This window comes from Gymnodraco acuticeps, unplaced genomic scaffold (genome assembly GCF_902827175.1).
Source record: "Gymnodraco acuticeps unplaced genomic scaffold, fGymAcu1.1, whole genome shotgun sequence".
Taxonomy (NCBI): Eukaryota; Metazoa; Chordata; class Actinopteri; order Perciformes; family Bathydraconidae; genus Gymnodraco; species Gymnodraco acuticeps.
Window position 1 is genome coordinate 30,650 of NW_022992006.1, and position 13,185 is coordinate 43,834.

General features: G+C 39.4%; 1 protein-coding gene across 1 annotated transcript in view; it reads right to left on the reverse strand.

Moving 5' to 3' along the window:
- The window catches only part of LOC117536467 (UPF0606 protein KIAA1549L-like), a 61,798-nt gene that overhangs the window by 25,595 nt on the left and 23,018 nt on the right, over window positions 1-13,185 (reverse strand). The window contains 3 exon segments of the mRNA XM_034201353.1: window positions 5,109-5,224; window positions 5,344-5,814; window positions 9,052-9,396. Of these exon segments, the coding sequence (XP_034057244.1) occupies window positions 5,109-5,224; window positions 5,344-5,814; window positions 9,052-9,396 (932 nt within the window).

The following is a 13,185-nucleotide window of genomic DNA, read 5'->3' on the forward strand; positions in this document are numbered from 1 at the left end:
TAAATTGCCCAAAAATAGCATACAAGTGTATACATTCTTTAGAGGTTTTCAAATGGGTTTAGCCTCGTGGTTCAATTCATTTAGTGTCTTCCTCATCATCTTTTTAGCATCAGCACACTGCTCTCCTTCCAACCATTTATAACCTATAATTAAACACAGAAGCAATTTCCCTTGCCAACAGCTTGCTTCCCATTGGATGAGAGAGCAGTGGTACCAAAAGGAACCCAAGCAATGTTGAAATGGGTGACAAGGGTGCAGTGAAGCATGATACCTTCAGAGACCAAACAGAGAGAGAGAGAGAGAGAGAGAGAGAGAGAGAGAGAGAGAGAGAGAGAGAGAGAGAGAGAGAGAGAGAGAGAGAGAGAGAGAGAGAGAGAGAGAGAGAACATATGAGAGCATTGACCTTCACATGCGCAGGACAACACACAGCCTCTCTCAATTATTTGATACTTCCACTTTGAGAAATGCAACACTTCGGGACATTTCACCGGATTGCAGCTATAAGACACACGCAGAGATGAATTTAAAACTTGCTCAACATTGCAACACTCTTAAGGCACTCCAACCCACTGGAGACCAGGAGGAGAGAAATTATTTTATGTAGGGAATGACTACCATTGCTGTTTTATTAAAACCTAATTTATCTCTGGCTTTTGAATTTGTTTTCTCATGTTCAGTGAATGTGCAGAAAGCACTCAAGCTAAAATCATTCCCAGGGGATGTCTTCATCTCTCAGTTTTACAGACAAGCACAATCATTGAATCAAACATTCACATTTCTACTTTTCACCAACAGCTTTTTAGCGTAGCTTCTCATAGCCAAGCGGAGGCATTAGAGGCTTTTTGAAATAGAGAATGGTTTTGGCACAGCAGGAGCCATGATTGGTTCCACAAATGGCTAATCCCGAGACATGAAGATCATTGTGTGTGCCCTGGATCTGTTGGTGCTATTATTGCAGGGGAAATGCTGGGGTTGGTTTCCTCCTGAGTTTCTGTTCAAACAAAATCTGGTTTAACAAAAAAACAGGTGCCATCAGGTTCACTGCTGTGGTAGGAGTATCTTCTGGTAAAATGTGAGTTAATTCTCTAGACTCTCTATTTGTAAATAAACATATTCATTAATATGATGAAATTAAGGCAACAGTCCTAATTCATTTTGTCTGGGTGTTGGTACAGCTTCTCCAATGTGTGACACCCACAGCCTCCAGGGACTCAGTCAACCTAATTTCTATATTTGTACTCATCTCTTCACACATAGCCTACATGCACGTCTCGTTTACTATGCTAATAATCTTCCTATTTCTGGCGCACAATTAGAAACCATTCTTTACTCAGTATTAGAAAATAAATGAATTATCAAGCCAATATCGAGTAAAGTAATATTAAATTACAGTCTACTACAATACAACTTAGAAATAAAACGAATTAAATGCAAGCTTCAAATAAATCTGATAATGTGATTGAATTAAGCAGAAATACATAAGTACCTTTTATTTCACTTCATGGTCAACTTGTCTTACTGCACTGATTTCATTGCTTTCTGAATTAATTTTAAATTATTTTCAGCATTCATTTAGATTCTAACTCCACTTTAGTAGGCATACTGATGATTTTGAAATGATGTGGCATGGAGATTTTAATGATGCAAAATCTTCAACCTTATTAACATTAAGAAAAGATTACACTCTCCGGATGTAAACTAAGCATGCTATTCCAACCCAGTCGCACGGCATTTCGTGTTCACCAACACGATCTTTAATCTATTGATTCGTGTTCACCAACACGATTTGCCCCTTTTTTTCGTGTTGCACAGCACGATTTTAAAAGCAATGTATTTCTACTGCCTGCAGCACGTCTTTTTCTCCGGTCGGGTCGAGGAAGACCGGAAGCTGTGTGGTTCATAAAAACATGTTCTTACTCAATATCAAGCCACAGTTATTGCTTTTATTTGAAATCGTATAATTTCTGACTTTTGTTGCCGTCTGTGAGGAAAATAAATGGGGCTCAGAGCCTCAGAATACGGAAATCTGTATTTTTAAATATTTTGTTCCTTCTAATTCGATATTCTTTTCAAAATAACACACTGTTATTTACTCACCAATAACACACAATTATCCTTGCTTTTATTTATTGGTTTAATTCCATAATCTCGGGCTTTTTTGGCGTCCGTCAGGAACTGAATTTCAAAATAAAAATAACCGGAAACAGGCGATTGTCAACATTTCTGAGTTTAGGATGGCCGAAGACACTACACTACCCATAATCCCCAGCTATCGTTTAGGACTACAATCCCCGTAAGGTTACGCAGAGCGTCAAACAGCTGTGTGAAATGGAACGAAACCACGCCAGACTATCCAAAACTGGAATCGAACGCCCCCCCAGAACTACACATGCTGGCTATTGTGTTTCGCAAAATGTTCTATGGGACGTCTCTACTGAACGTTTTCGTTTTTCCCACAATTAGAAGTTGCCAGTATTAAACACATTGGTGTTATCAAATGTAAAACATATAATTAATAAATGGGTGAAAATCGCTTGTGTCCATAATGCGCAGCATTAATACCCACATGACAGCTCATTGTTACTTTGTAATTCTACTCCACTACAATTCAGAGGTTAACCTGGTATTTTTACTCCACTGCATTTATTTGAGTTACTTTGCAGATTCTGATTAATTATGTGAAATATAAACAACCCTTAAATCAGACTTTAGTTACACCTGAGTAAAATTCAGGGAAGGTGATTGTCAAGTGCCAACAATCAGGAGAGATATTTGATAGTTGGTGCTTGAGAAGACTAAACATGTATCTGCAATTGACATGAATGGAAACGAGTAATAAAGTATATTCATTACTTGTTATTCTCTACTAATAGTTCATTAAAGACTGTATATTATGGCTATTTTGCACATCCCTTTCAAGATTTTCAAAGGTGTATTGACATATCATATACACAACTACGGTGTAGTTATGCAATGAATGAAACACTTGGGTCACAGGTTCCTCAACAGTGCATTACAAGACATCTATCAATATGTGTGTACCTCCACCATTAAACTGTCATATTCTGCACATTTCTTATACTATCTACATACATAAGAGTATAATTCATATGTATAATATCAGTTAAAAAAAGTGCTTCAACATAGTTAACATTGCAGGAAAGCAATATATTAGACGTTAAGTACTTTGTCATGCTTAATATTTATCTGTAGATAGATACCCCCAAAGTGTTTTTCTTATTTAAAAGAAGACCTTAATCTGTTATTTAATGTTTAAATAAAGGTTAATTCGTTTTTCTGTTTTGCACCTCCTCCTATTAATATCTTTGTACATTCTGCACTAAACTGTTTTATTGTAGAGATCACTTATAGTATCTTCTTGATTTTTTATATTCTATATTTATACTTTCCCCCTATGAAAGTATGTACTCTTAATATTTTTTTAATCAAATAAAACACAATAATTCAATAACGTGCTTTAACCACTAGGCGGTGCACACAAGGTACACACAGCCATAATAACTTTGTATTATTAGTGTAGGACACTTTTGTTTTCGTACAACATCTGAAAATGTGTAGTTTTATGCATGCTTTCACATAATTTTACAGCATATTGCTATACTATTTCAGACTCAGTATTTACATTCTTACATTCAAAGAAAATCAGTAATATCTTTAAAAACTACAGTCCTTTTATATCAGCTGTGCACCGTTATGGTGTAAATATAACCTATCTGTGAATTAGATCAAATGTAAAAGTCAGCCGAATTAGTGTTGATACTGCAAGGAGACGTATTGTGTGAAGAGAAATTGAAGATGTTGTTTAATTGTTGAATATATTTATGATCCACGTCAAGTATTCAGTTTCGGCGGCATTTTCTCAGTTTTTCCAAAGGTCTTCTCATCAGGGCTCTATAAATAAAGAACTATGGCAGATCTGTAATATGTAATGCAGCCGAACCGTGTATTACAATGCCGTTATGTGATGACTTTCAAAGAGAAAAGCAAGAGCGCTCGGAATTAAGTATTATTTTATTATTTTAAAATGTTTTCCGGATTTCATATCATATTAACACCAAATCCCAGCATGCATTGCGGCTAAAACATCCAATAAGCGAGCTTAAAACCATAGCTGAGGATCTTGGGTAATCGCTCCAAATGCCTACGTCTGTTTCCGGTTATTTTTATTTTGAAATTCAGTTCCTGACGGACGCCAAAAAAGCCCGAGATTATGGAATTAAACCAATAAATAAAAGCAAGGATAATTGTGTGTTATTGGTGAGTATATAACAGTGTGTTATTTTGAAAATAATAACAAATTAGAAGGAAAAAAAGATTTAAAAAATACAGATTTCAGTATCCTGAGGCTCTGAGCCCCATTTATTTTCCTCACAGACGGCAACAAAAGTCAGAAATTATACGATTTCAAATAAAAGCAATAACTGTGGCTTGATATTGAGTAAGAACATGTTTTTATGAACCACACAGCTTCCGGTCTTCCTCGACCCGACCGGAGAAAAAGACGTGCTGCAGGCAGTAGAAATACATTGCTTTTAAAACCGTGCTGTGCAACACGAAAAAAAGGGGCAAATCGTGTTGGTGAACACGAATCAATAGATTAAAAATCGTGTTGGTGAACACGAAATGCCGTGAGACTGGGTTGGCTATTCGCAATCTGCCCTCAGGTTTAGATAACTCCTTCAGATGTAAGTAGCTTCAGTGATATTATCAGTAATACATCAATTGTTAGCACTTCTTACATAAGTTACATCATCACAGCCACAGTATATTCTTTGTATGTACGTCTGACTAGTACACTACGTACATACAGTATTACAAAGTTATCTCATTACGTTTTGACAAAAATAACGTTTTGATGGTTTCTCGTGCATTGGCTTTTAAATTAAATGTTTATTATATATTTATTTAACTAGGGAAGTCCCATTGAGATAAGAACAATATTTTTTCAAAAGGAGCAATGGCCAAGACAGAAGCAATGCGAACGTTTAAAACATGCTTATAATACATTATTTCATCCATTCATACAAATTATCTGAAGAAGCTGTATTTTCTAATTGAGTGATTAACAATACAGATAACAGTCTGACCTGTGCTTGGGCAGAAGTATCATTCAGAGCTTTTCGGAGGCCCTGACTTAATCCCCTCCGAAGGTTCTGCCTCTGAATGCTGTCCAGCCTGTTTCTTCTCACATAGATGGAAACCACTAAGAGAGAAATCGAGTCAGAAAGAACAAAAAGCCAAAACATTCAGCAGACAAAGCATGTAAGAGAAATACAATTAGGTTTTACCATTAAACTCTTTTGTGGCAAAATGATTGTTTACCTGTTTTCACCCACAATCTCTCTGTGATGTTGCACTGCTGTGGTGGAGCCTCTGTGGTGGTGGTGAAAGGGGAAATAAATATGGTTGTGGCCATCCTGGGAGGGCTTGTTCTGGGGACAAGTGGTGTGAACGTTCTCCTGGTGGTTAGAGTCCTGGTTGTTGTTCTTGTGGTGGTGGTGGTCGCTCTCCTGGTTACAGGCACAGGCTGTGGTGTTGCAGACTGTGTTGTTCTGGGGGAGACGCTTACTGAAGGCATGGTAGTGATAGGATTTTTTGTTTTGGTGGCAGAAGCTACAGTTGTGGTGGTAGGGGGGAAAGAGTCTGTCGGGGTGTCCTGCGGATGGGGCAGAGGAGATACCTGAGATGTCCTCTCGGTGGTGATTCTGTCTGATTGAGAGGGGGCAAGACTGGCTGCTTTTTCTTTGGGGAAAGTGGGCGCAACTTCTCTGGATGAGTCATCCGTCCCTGGCTCTGTAAGGACAACAAACGTCTCAGTCACTTCCTCTGAGCGACCAGGAACTATGATCAGACTTGGTGAAGAGGATGGAAATGTGGCTTTTACGGACATAGATGATGAGGCGGTGCTTGGGGGCATGGTTGTTATGATTGACAATATCTTACCAGCTGAATGTGACGTTGACAATGATGTCGATGAAGACACTGAAGTAGGTGGTTTTGAATGTAAGGAAGACGACTGAGACGTAAAACTACTGTATGATAGTGGTGAAGTCACTGAAGATGATAATGATGAATGGAATGAAGAAGATAATGGCCCCAGCTCTGTTGGACTTGTTAACCCCCTCAGTTTCAGATCAGTTATGTTATTGATTTTGTCAGTCTCTGTGAAATCGAGTGCAGGGTTTGTGGAAAGTGTGACCGCATCATCAAATGCATATTCAAGAGAGTCAACATTTGCCGGAGGGGGGCTGTGTTTGCTCACCAACGCAAGAGAAGAAGCTTTTGAAGATGTTACAGAGTCAGTGGTATTTTGGGAGAAGGGCAGAAAACCAACTGTACCCCATGCAGTGTTGACAGTGGCTCCTTGCTGTACAGTGACAGATACAGCAGATCTCAGATTAGCTGGGGACAAATTCAGTTTCTGTTTTTCATATTCAGATGTGCCTTTCACATGTGTAAAAGATGGATGTTCTCCAACAGTTGGAAATAATGAATTTAGATCACTGGTGACTACAGTTGGATCAGTTGAATTCAATAAATGCACATAACCCTCTTGTCCATCTTCCAGCTTTTGATGTTCATATGACGGGCCATCTGCTGGTAAATTAGAATTTCCCATATCAAAGCCAATAGATGTATTTTGTTCAAAAGCAGCAGGGCTCTGAAAAGACACAGGCTTGGTGGTTTTCCACTTTGTATATGATGCCATCAATTTTGTGCCAAAGCTGAAAATAGCACTAAGTGATTCACTGCTGTTATCACTGGATGAAGTAGTTGCAGCAAAGATGTCATTGGAGGGAATGGTTCTTTGTCTGCCTAAAAAAAAACTTGATCCATCATTTATCAGACTGGTGATTGGTCGTTGAGAGAGAGAAGCAGTGTTTTTCCTGGGTGTCATGGTGATTACAGACCAGGGGGATAGAGAGGAATGTTTAAAGCTTCTTGTAAGTGCCACATCGTCTTTATTAGAAGTACTTTTGAGAGGTGCATCAGATGTTACGGGAGAAAAAGGGATTTCAGTTGGAGATCCTTTGCCAGAACCCTCAGAGCCTTTATTCATCTTGAGTAAATCTTTTGTAGTTATGAAAGATGGAAACTGTGGTGTGAACTGCCCCGATGAAACAGTGTCTCTGTCGACAGTAGACTCCTCATTTCCACTAAGTAAAGAGGGAAATGAACTAAACTCAATTCTGACGAAGCTCTCAAAAGGCTTATATCCATGTGTCGTTTGAACATCTGAGGCAGGTGCGTTTTCATTTCTCCCAGCAGTTGTTTTAACCTTTAGAGGCAAAGACACACTGCGACCAGCTCTATCAGATTGTATGATATGAGCAGAGATTTCAGCTGTCTGGTGAGATTTAGTGGGAGGTGGATTTGGACCAGATGTTGTATAAAACGTAGGTAAAGATATTGTTTCAAAAGTACTTTGTGAGGTGGTTCTTTGTGGTAGGGTTTTGGGTTGGTCTGAATATATAACTTCACTAGTTGCAGACAGGCCAGTGTTGTCAACAAGAAATGAGGGTAATACGTTTCTAGGCTGAGTGGCGTGTGAAAGACTTTCATACGTGGTTTTATAGATCATATCCTTAGCCACACTAACTGGCAACGCTGAACCAGAAAGAGATGTTGTCTTACTATCGGAGTAATATATTGTTTCCGGTATTATCCATCCTCTAGGCTCCTGAGTGATGCCCTTGGAAGCTGTTTGTGCAACAAATTCTCCAACAGTTATGGCTTCATTAGCTGGCAAATGAAGCAAATCTGACTCAGATGTTGAGGATGTTGTTCCCGTGCTGGTGATCGAACTGAGGATGGATACACTGGTTGAGTCCAGCTGGGGTGAAAGTGAGTTACTCTGGTGATTTTGATTTGAAGTGGATTTGAGATCTGCTGCTGTTATATCACCCTGGTTGTAATTTATATTGATGGTAGGAACTCGGAAGCTACCGTGACCCACTGCCATCAGTAAATCACCAGGATTAGTTGCGTGCTCTGAGGACACCATGCTAGAGTGTGTAGGAGTCGGCTCAGTGATTGCAGTTTCAGGGAGAGATGTTATACCTGCTGGTGTCTCACTGGGTCTGAGGGTCATTGCTGGTGAAACTGTTAGATTAACAACATTTGAACTAAGAGGCGACATGGTTGTATCTCTAACACTTCTGTGAATAAAAGTCTGACTATGTATTGCTATCTTTTTTTCCTTTTCCCCATATGCTGTTTGAGTTAACATCTGCTGTGTGACATGACTGGAAACTGAATAGCCTTTAGGATGGACAGACAGAAGTGCTGATGTGGGATTTTGTAAAGCTCCCTGCTGCCTTTGAACAGCTTGACTCTCTTGATTGGAGGGAAATGAGCTGCTAATTTCAATATTATTGGCTGTTACAGAGTTCACACCTGGGATCTGGCTTTGAGTGGTTTTGTATAAAATCTTTAAAAGACTCCCTATATGATTCGGTGTAGAATATGAGTTGTATTTGCTTGTTGCTGATATCTGGATCACTTCTGTGCTTGCACTCCTTATGTATGCTCCACTTACTCCAAAGATTTTATCGAGTGATGAGTGTTTTGTCACTTCATTGCCCTTTTCAAGGCTGTTTTCACTCAGAAAGTGTGCTGGTTTGGGTGTTGTGCTTTGCAGTCTTTCTGTAACAGGTGGTAGTTCAACATATGAATGAGTGGTGGAGTGTGTGGTTGTAAGAATGTCGGTCGAACCTAGATACCCTGCTGGTGATAATATCTGTGGGTCAAGGCTGGACACTATACTTTGACCGTGAGATAAAGCTGCTTTGTTTGTCCTGCCAGCAGAAGATGACGGAGAAAATAAAGGCAGCACAGATGATAACAAAGGGGAAGTGAATGGAGCTGATGAAGACATTGATGATGATAACATAGATGGTGGCACTGTTGATAATGACACAGTCCTGTCTCCATCCATGAAGGACACACTTAATGGCCCAGAGATGGTTGATGTTATGGTAACAGCTTGAGGAGGTGTGTTGTGTTGGTGAGACATGCTGGAAGTCAGACCTGAGCTGGCGGGGGGAATCATATCTCCCGCAGACGACGATGAGAAGGACATCTTTGAGCCCTGGCTGGAACTATGTGAAGGCCATTGGGTGGTGTCGCTCTCGTCCCTGGTGATGGTTGGAGAGGTTATACTTTGATCCAGGCTCTCTGGATTTTTGACAGTTCCTGCCATCACGGTTAAGACAGAAGAAAAGGCGGGCTGCCCTGATAAACCTTCCCCCTCAGAGTCACCATCTGAATGGACGACTGAGAAAGGCAGGTCAGCCAATGGATGGGCAGGAGCAGCTGTGACTGCAGAATCACCTGGTAAAGACGAGAAGCCAGAGGCATCATAGGTGGGTCTTTCTGTTAACAGGAAAGAAAGTGAAAAGACAGATTAATATTGGTATTCATGCCAACAAAGAATTTCATTTGTACAGCTTTTTTTTTAATTCCATGTCAAGTGAGTCCATTAAAATGGTAATACATGTTATTAAAATCTCTTAAAAGGCACTGTAAGGATGGGTCAAGAGGTGGGAGCAGAACATATAAAGTTCGGAGTAACCTTCACCTGGTGTATAATTTAAGTTTGCATAACACCAACAGTTCCAGCTGGTTTTGACCAGATAGGGTCTGACTTCATTAAAAAAATACATCAATACAAGTACAAAAAGCTTTCAAATGAAAAGAAGCAAAACCTTAAATCAGCAAGAGAAAAGTAGGCCTATTGGTGAGCTAGTAGCAAGTATCCTCAACTCAAACAATGAACCTTCCTTGAGGAGCTTCTGGCCTTTTAACATAAACACCTCCTCCAGACAGACCAAAGTCCAAAATGAATTAAGAGAATACAATAACATGAATTTGTTAAACCAACAAAACCATCTCTGAATCATATATTCTAATATTCCTAACACTGAAATAACAAAAAACATATAACTTGTTAAGGGTAATTAACAAAGGTTATTTCTTAAAACTCTAATAGTTTTTCATTTGTAATGTTAATTATGACATAATGCATACTGATATTACCTGAGATGACTTATATTAGCAGGTTAGCAGGCTATTCTCACATGTGCTTACGATGTTTACATAAGAGAGAAACATGGATAAAACCTAGAAATCCAAACCCTGCTCTCATCAATGGCTCAGAACGGATCTACAAAGCATTAAAGAATTATTTATGAAAGCCATTGTGTACAACTTTTAAACCTATGGTGCTTTATTAGAAAGTGATACGAAATTCCGGTGGTCTGTAAGCAAAAAAAAAAACGTAATAAAACGACACAGTGATGCTCGTTAACTGGCAGCGTGAATAATCAGACTGCCTAAGGGGCGTGTGCGTGTTCATTCAGCCTGCATGTCGGCACAGAATTACCTTCTCTAAACATGACAGATGAAGCCATTACAAAGGGCCAGATATGTCACACCACCATATAAGACACCTGATTCCAACACTACACTGTTGTAGATAGCTCGAGTTGTACAAAACATCTGATGGTGTTAGATAAGCTGTCAATGTTTTTGAAAATGTTTAATGAATTGACTAATGAGGACAATCTTTTAATCGACTGTTAAGACACTGTGAATTCAACCTATGTGCCAAGGTGAAAATTACAAACTACTCCAGGTTTTCAAGGTGTCAACACATCCTTGTAATAGCCAGACAGCACTGTGCAATGTGCACCAAGGGGAAACATTTATGTATTCCCAAAGGAGAGAAAAATAGATACTCTTCAAAGTGGAAGAAATGGAATTATTCAAGAGATAGAAAGTGTAGCTTAGATAACAAACAGTGGACTCATCTTGCGTGGTTTGTGCGCAGAAATTACGCCTGAAGAGAGAAAAGATATGGAAACATACATTACAGTCACTATCATGAAGATGATGGCGCTGATTAATGCACCAAGACGGCCGACATGGAGTTGTCTCATCCGTCCCTGTCCTCTCTTCCACTTTCATTCTGAGCACATCCTTTACACATTCACAGAGGGGTTCTTTTATCCATTTGTAAAGCTTTGCAGTCCTGTCACACCTTCCACCCCCTCAGCATGTTTCTGCTGCTGAAGTGAATCCAGCCAGCACTCACATACAAGACCTTCAGTGTTAGGGAACCTTTTGATGACAAACTTGTACCTACAAAAATACTCACATACCATACATTTGTATTCAAACTTTTACCCAAGTTCGCTTAAATAAAAACAGTCTGTAAATTACTGAGGCCCTTGAGTCCATGTTTTCTGAATTTCACACATGGTGGTTACCCTAAGGCAGTGTGTACTTACATGCTGGCACTGTAAAGCTATCTGAAAGCATTTTTCTCTGTCTTTTGATATTTCCAACCAATGCATGTATGTAATACGATCTAAAACTTACAAATTCAGTTCAAGTTCCAGGTCACTAACTGTGAATGTATTCTTAAATGTCACCAATATCCCATAGAGTTGGCACAGTGCTTTTTATAATTTGTTTTCAGTGAAATAAATCTCTGAAATTGTATTTACTCCTGCTATTCATTTATTAAAGACAGCCCTTTCATGCTGTATTCGATATCCCACTTAATCCCTTTTCTTCAATAAATCACTAATATGCTCAGATGTGATTATACTGAAATTTGTAATCCATTATTAAAAACTGAGATATAAGACAAAGAGTTGTGAGTGGTTAAATGTATTTCTGTGATCACAAAAGAGCTCTCAGAAAACGAAAGGGTATGTGTCCAGCTTTAAGGCCACTAAAAGTCAAACCCCCTGGTCATTAAACTGAAAAAGCACTTCCTGTTCCCCCCTCCCCTGTTTAGTGTGCCAACATGGCAACATGAATGTGGGTTTGCGGGACGGAGGCCAGCCCGGACGGAGACGTGGGGTCCACCTGTGGTTTGCCACCTGCTCTGACAGCGCTGAGCATATGGGAGGATTTTAACAATTGACGAGTGAGTGAAGGTGTGCAGATAAAAAGGAGACAGTGATGGAGGCGGAGAAGGATGGGAATTTGGGCTGTGAAAAAAGAAAGTCTCCCCAAGATCAGAGAAATAAGTACAGCAGTTGGATAAAAGAGAATGAGAAAATGATTGAATTTGCAGGGAAGTGTCTGCCAGTCTGCAGGTGCTTTCCAAAGTTACCAATCCTCATGATTCCTCATTCTTCAAGCTTCAGACCTGAAGGGCAAATATCAGAAGATGTCACATTACTACAGGCAATACTAGGTGTTGTAATACTTTGTGGTATTACGTGAACTTCTTTGGAATATACCTAGTGGACATTTTTAGAGAAAGTGGCACTAAAATAAGTGAAGGTTTGAAGATTACCTGTATGTAACCTAAAATGTATCAACAATTATTATAATGAATTATTGTTTTTGTCCCTCATGCAACAACCATGCCAAATGTGTGCTGTGTTGCCAAACATTGATTGTTCAAACCCACAGAGATTTCTTTACAGTTAGTCTCAATGTCAATGCCAAAAATGCCAAATATGTCAGGCTGAATTTAAGGTAGTGTGTGAATAACACAAAAGACATCTAAAATAGTTTCATTTGATGGTTGCTGCCATTAAAAACATTGTATATTTTAATCAGTATAAAATGCATATAAGGTCAACAAAGAGCGGATACAGAAAGCTGTGTATGATAATGTCAAGCAGTGTGGAATAAGATATTTTTTCAAAACCATTTTATGAGAAATAGAAAGGGGAAACTGATTGTTAACGGGGTTAAATAACAATTGAAAATCAAAACCTACACCTCAAGCAATAATACATCTATATCAACAACATTTTTGGTTTTACTTTAGCCACTTAACGGCTCTCTACTCCTGACTTGTTTCGTAAACCTCCAGCAACCACCAGAAAACCACAGACCTCATTTCCACACTGATTTCCCCTCTGCAGCCGGCACTATCTAAGAGCTACCAGGACACAGACATGACACTGCCGGGCCTCCTGCTGCTCAACTCATATTATACACTGCTTCTCCTTTTGGTTTGAGCCGTTTTTGTTCCCTTGTGTGAGGGGAAAACGGTAAACAACAGAGCATAATTCAATAGTGAGGTGGATGGAACCCTAGCAGCAGGGAAACACATTTTCCTTGCTTCTGAGGAAGAGACTCAGAAATCCCTCCTGTGTTTAGGGAAGGCAGCAGGATATACGACTGCTTTGAGCT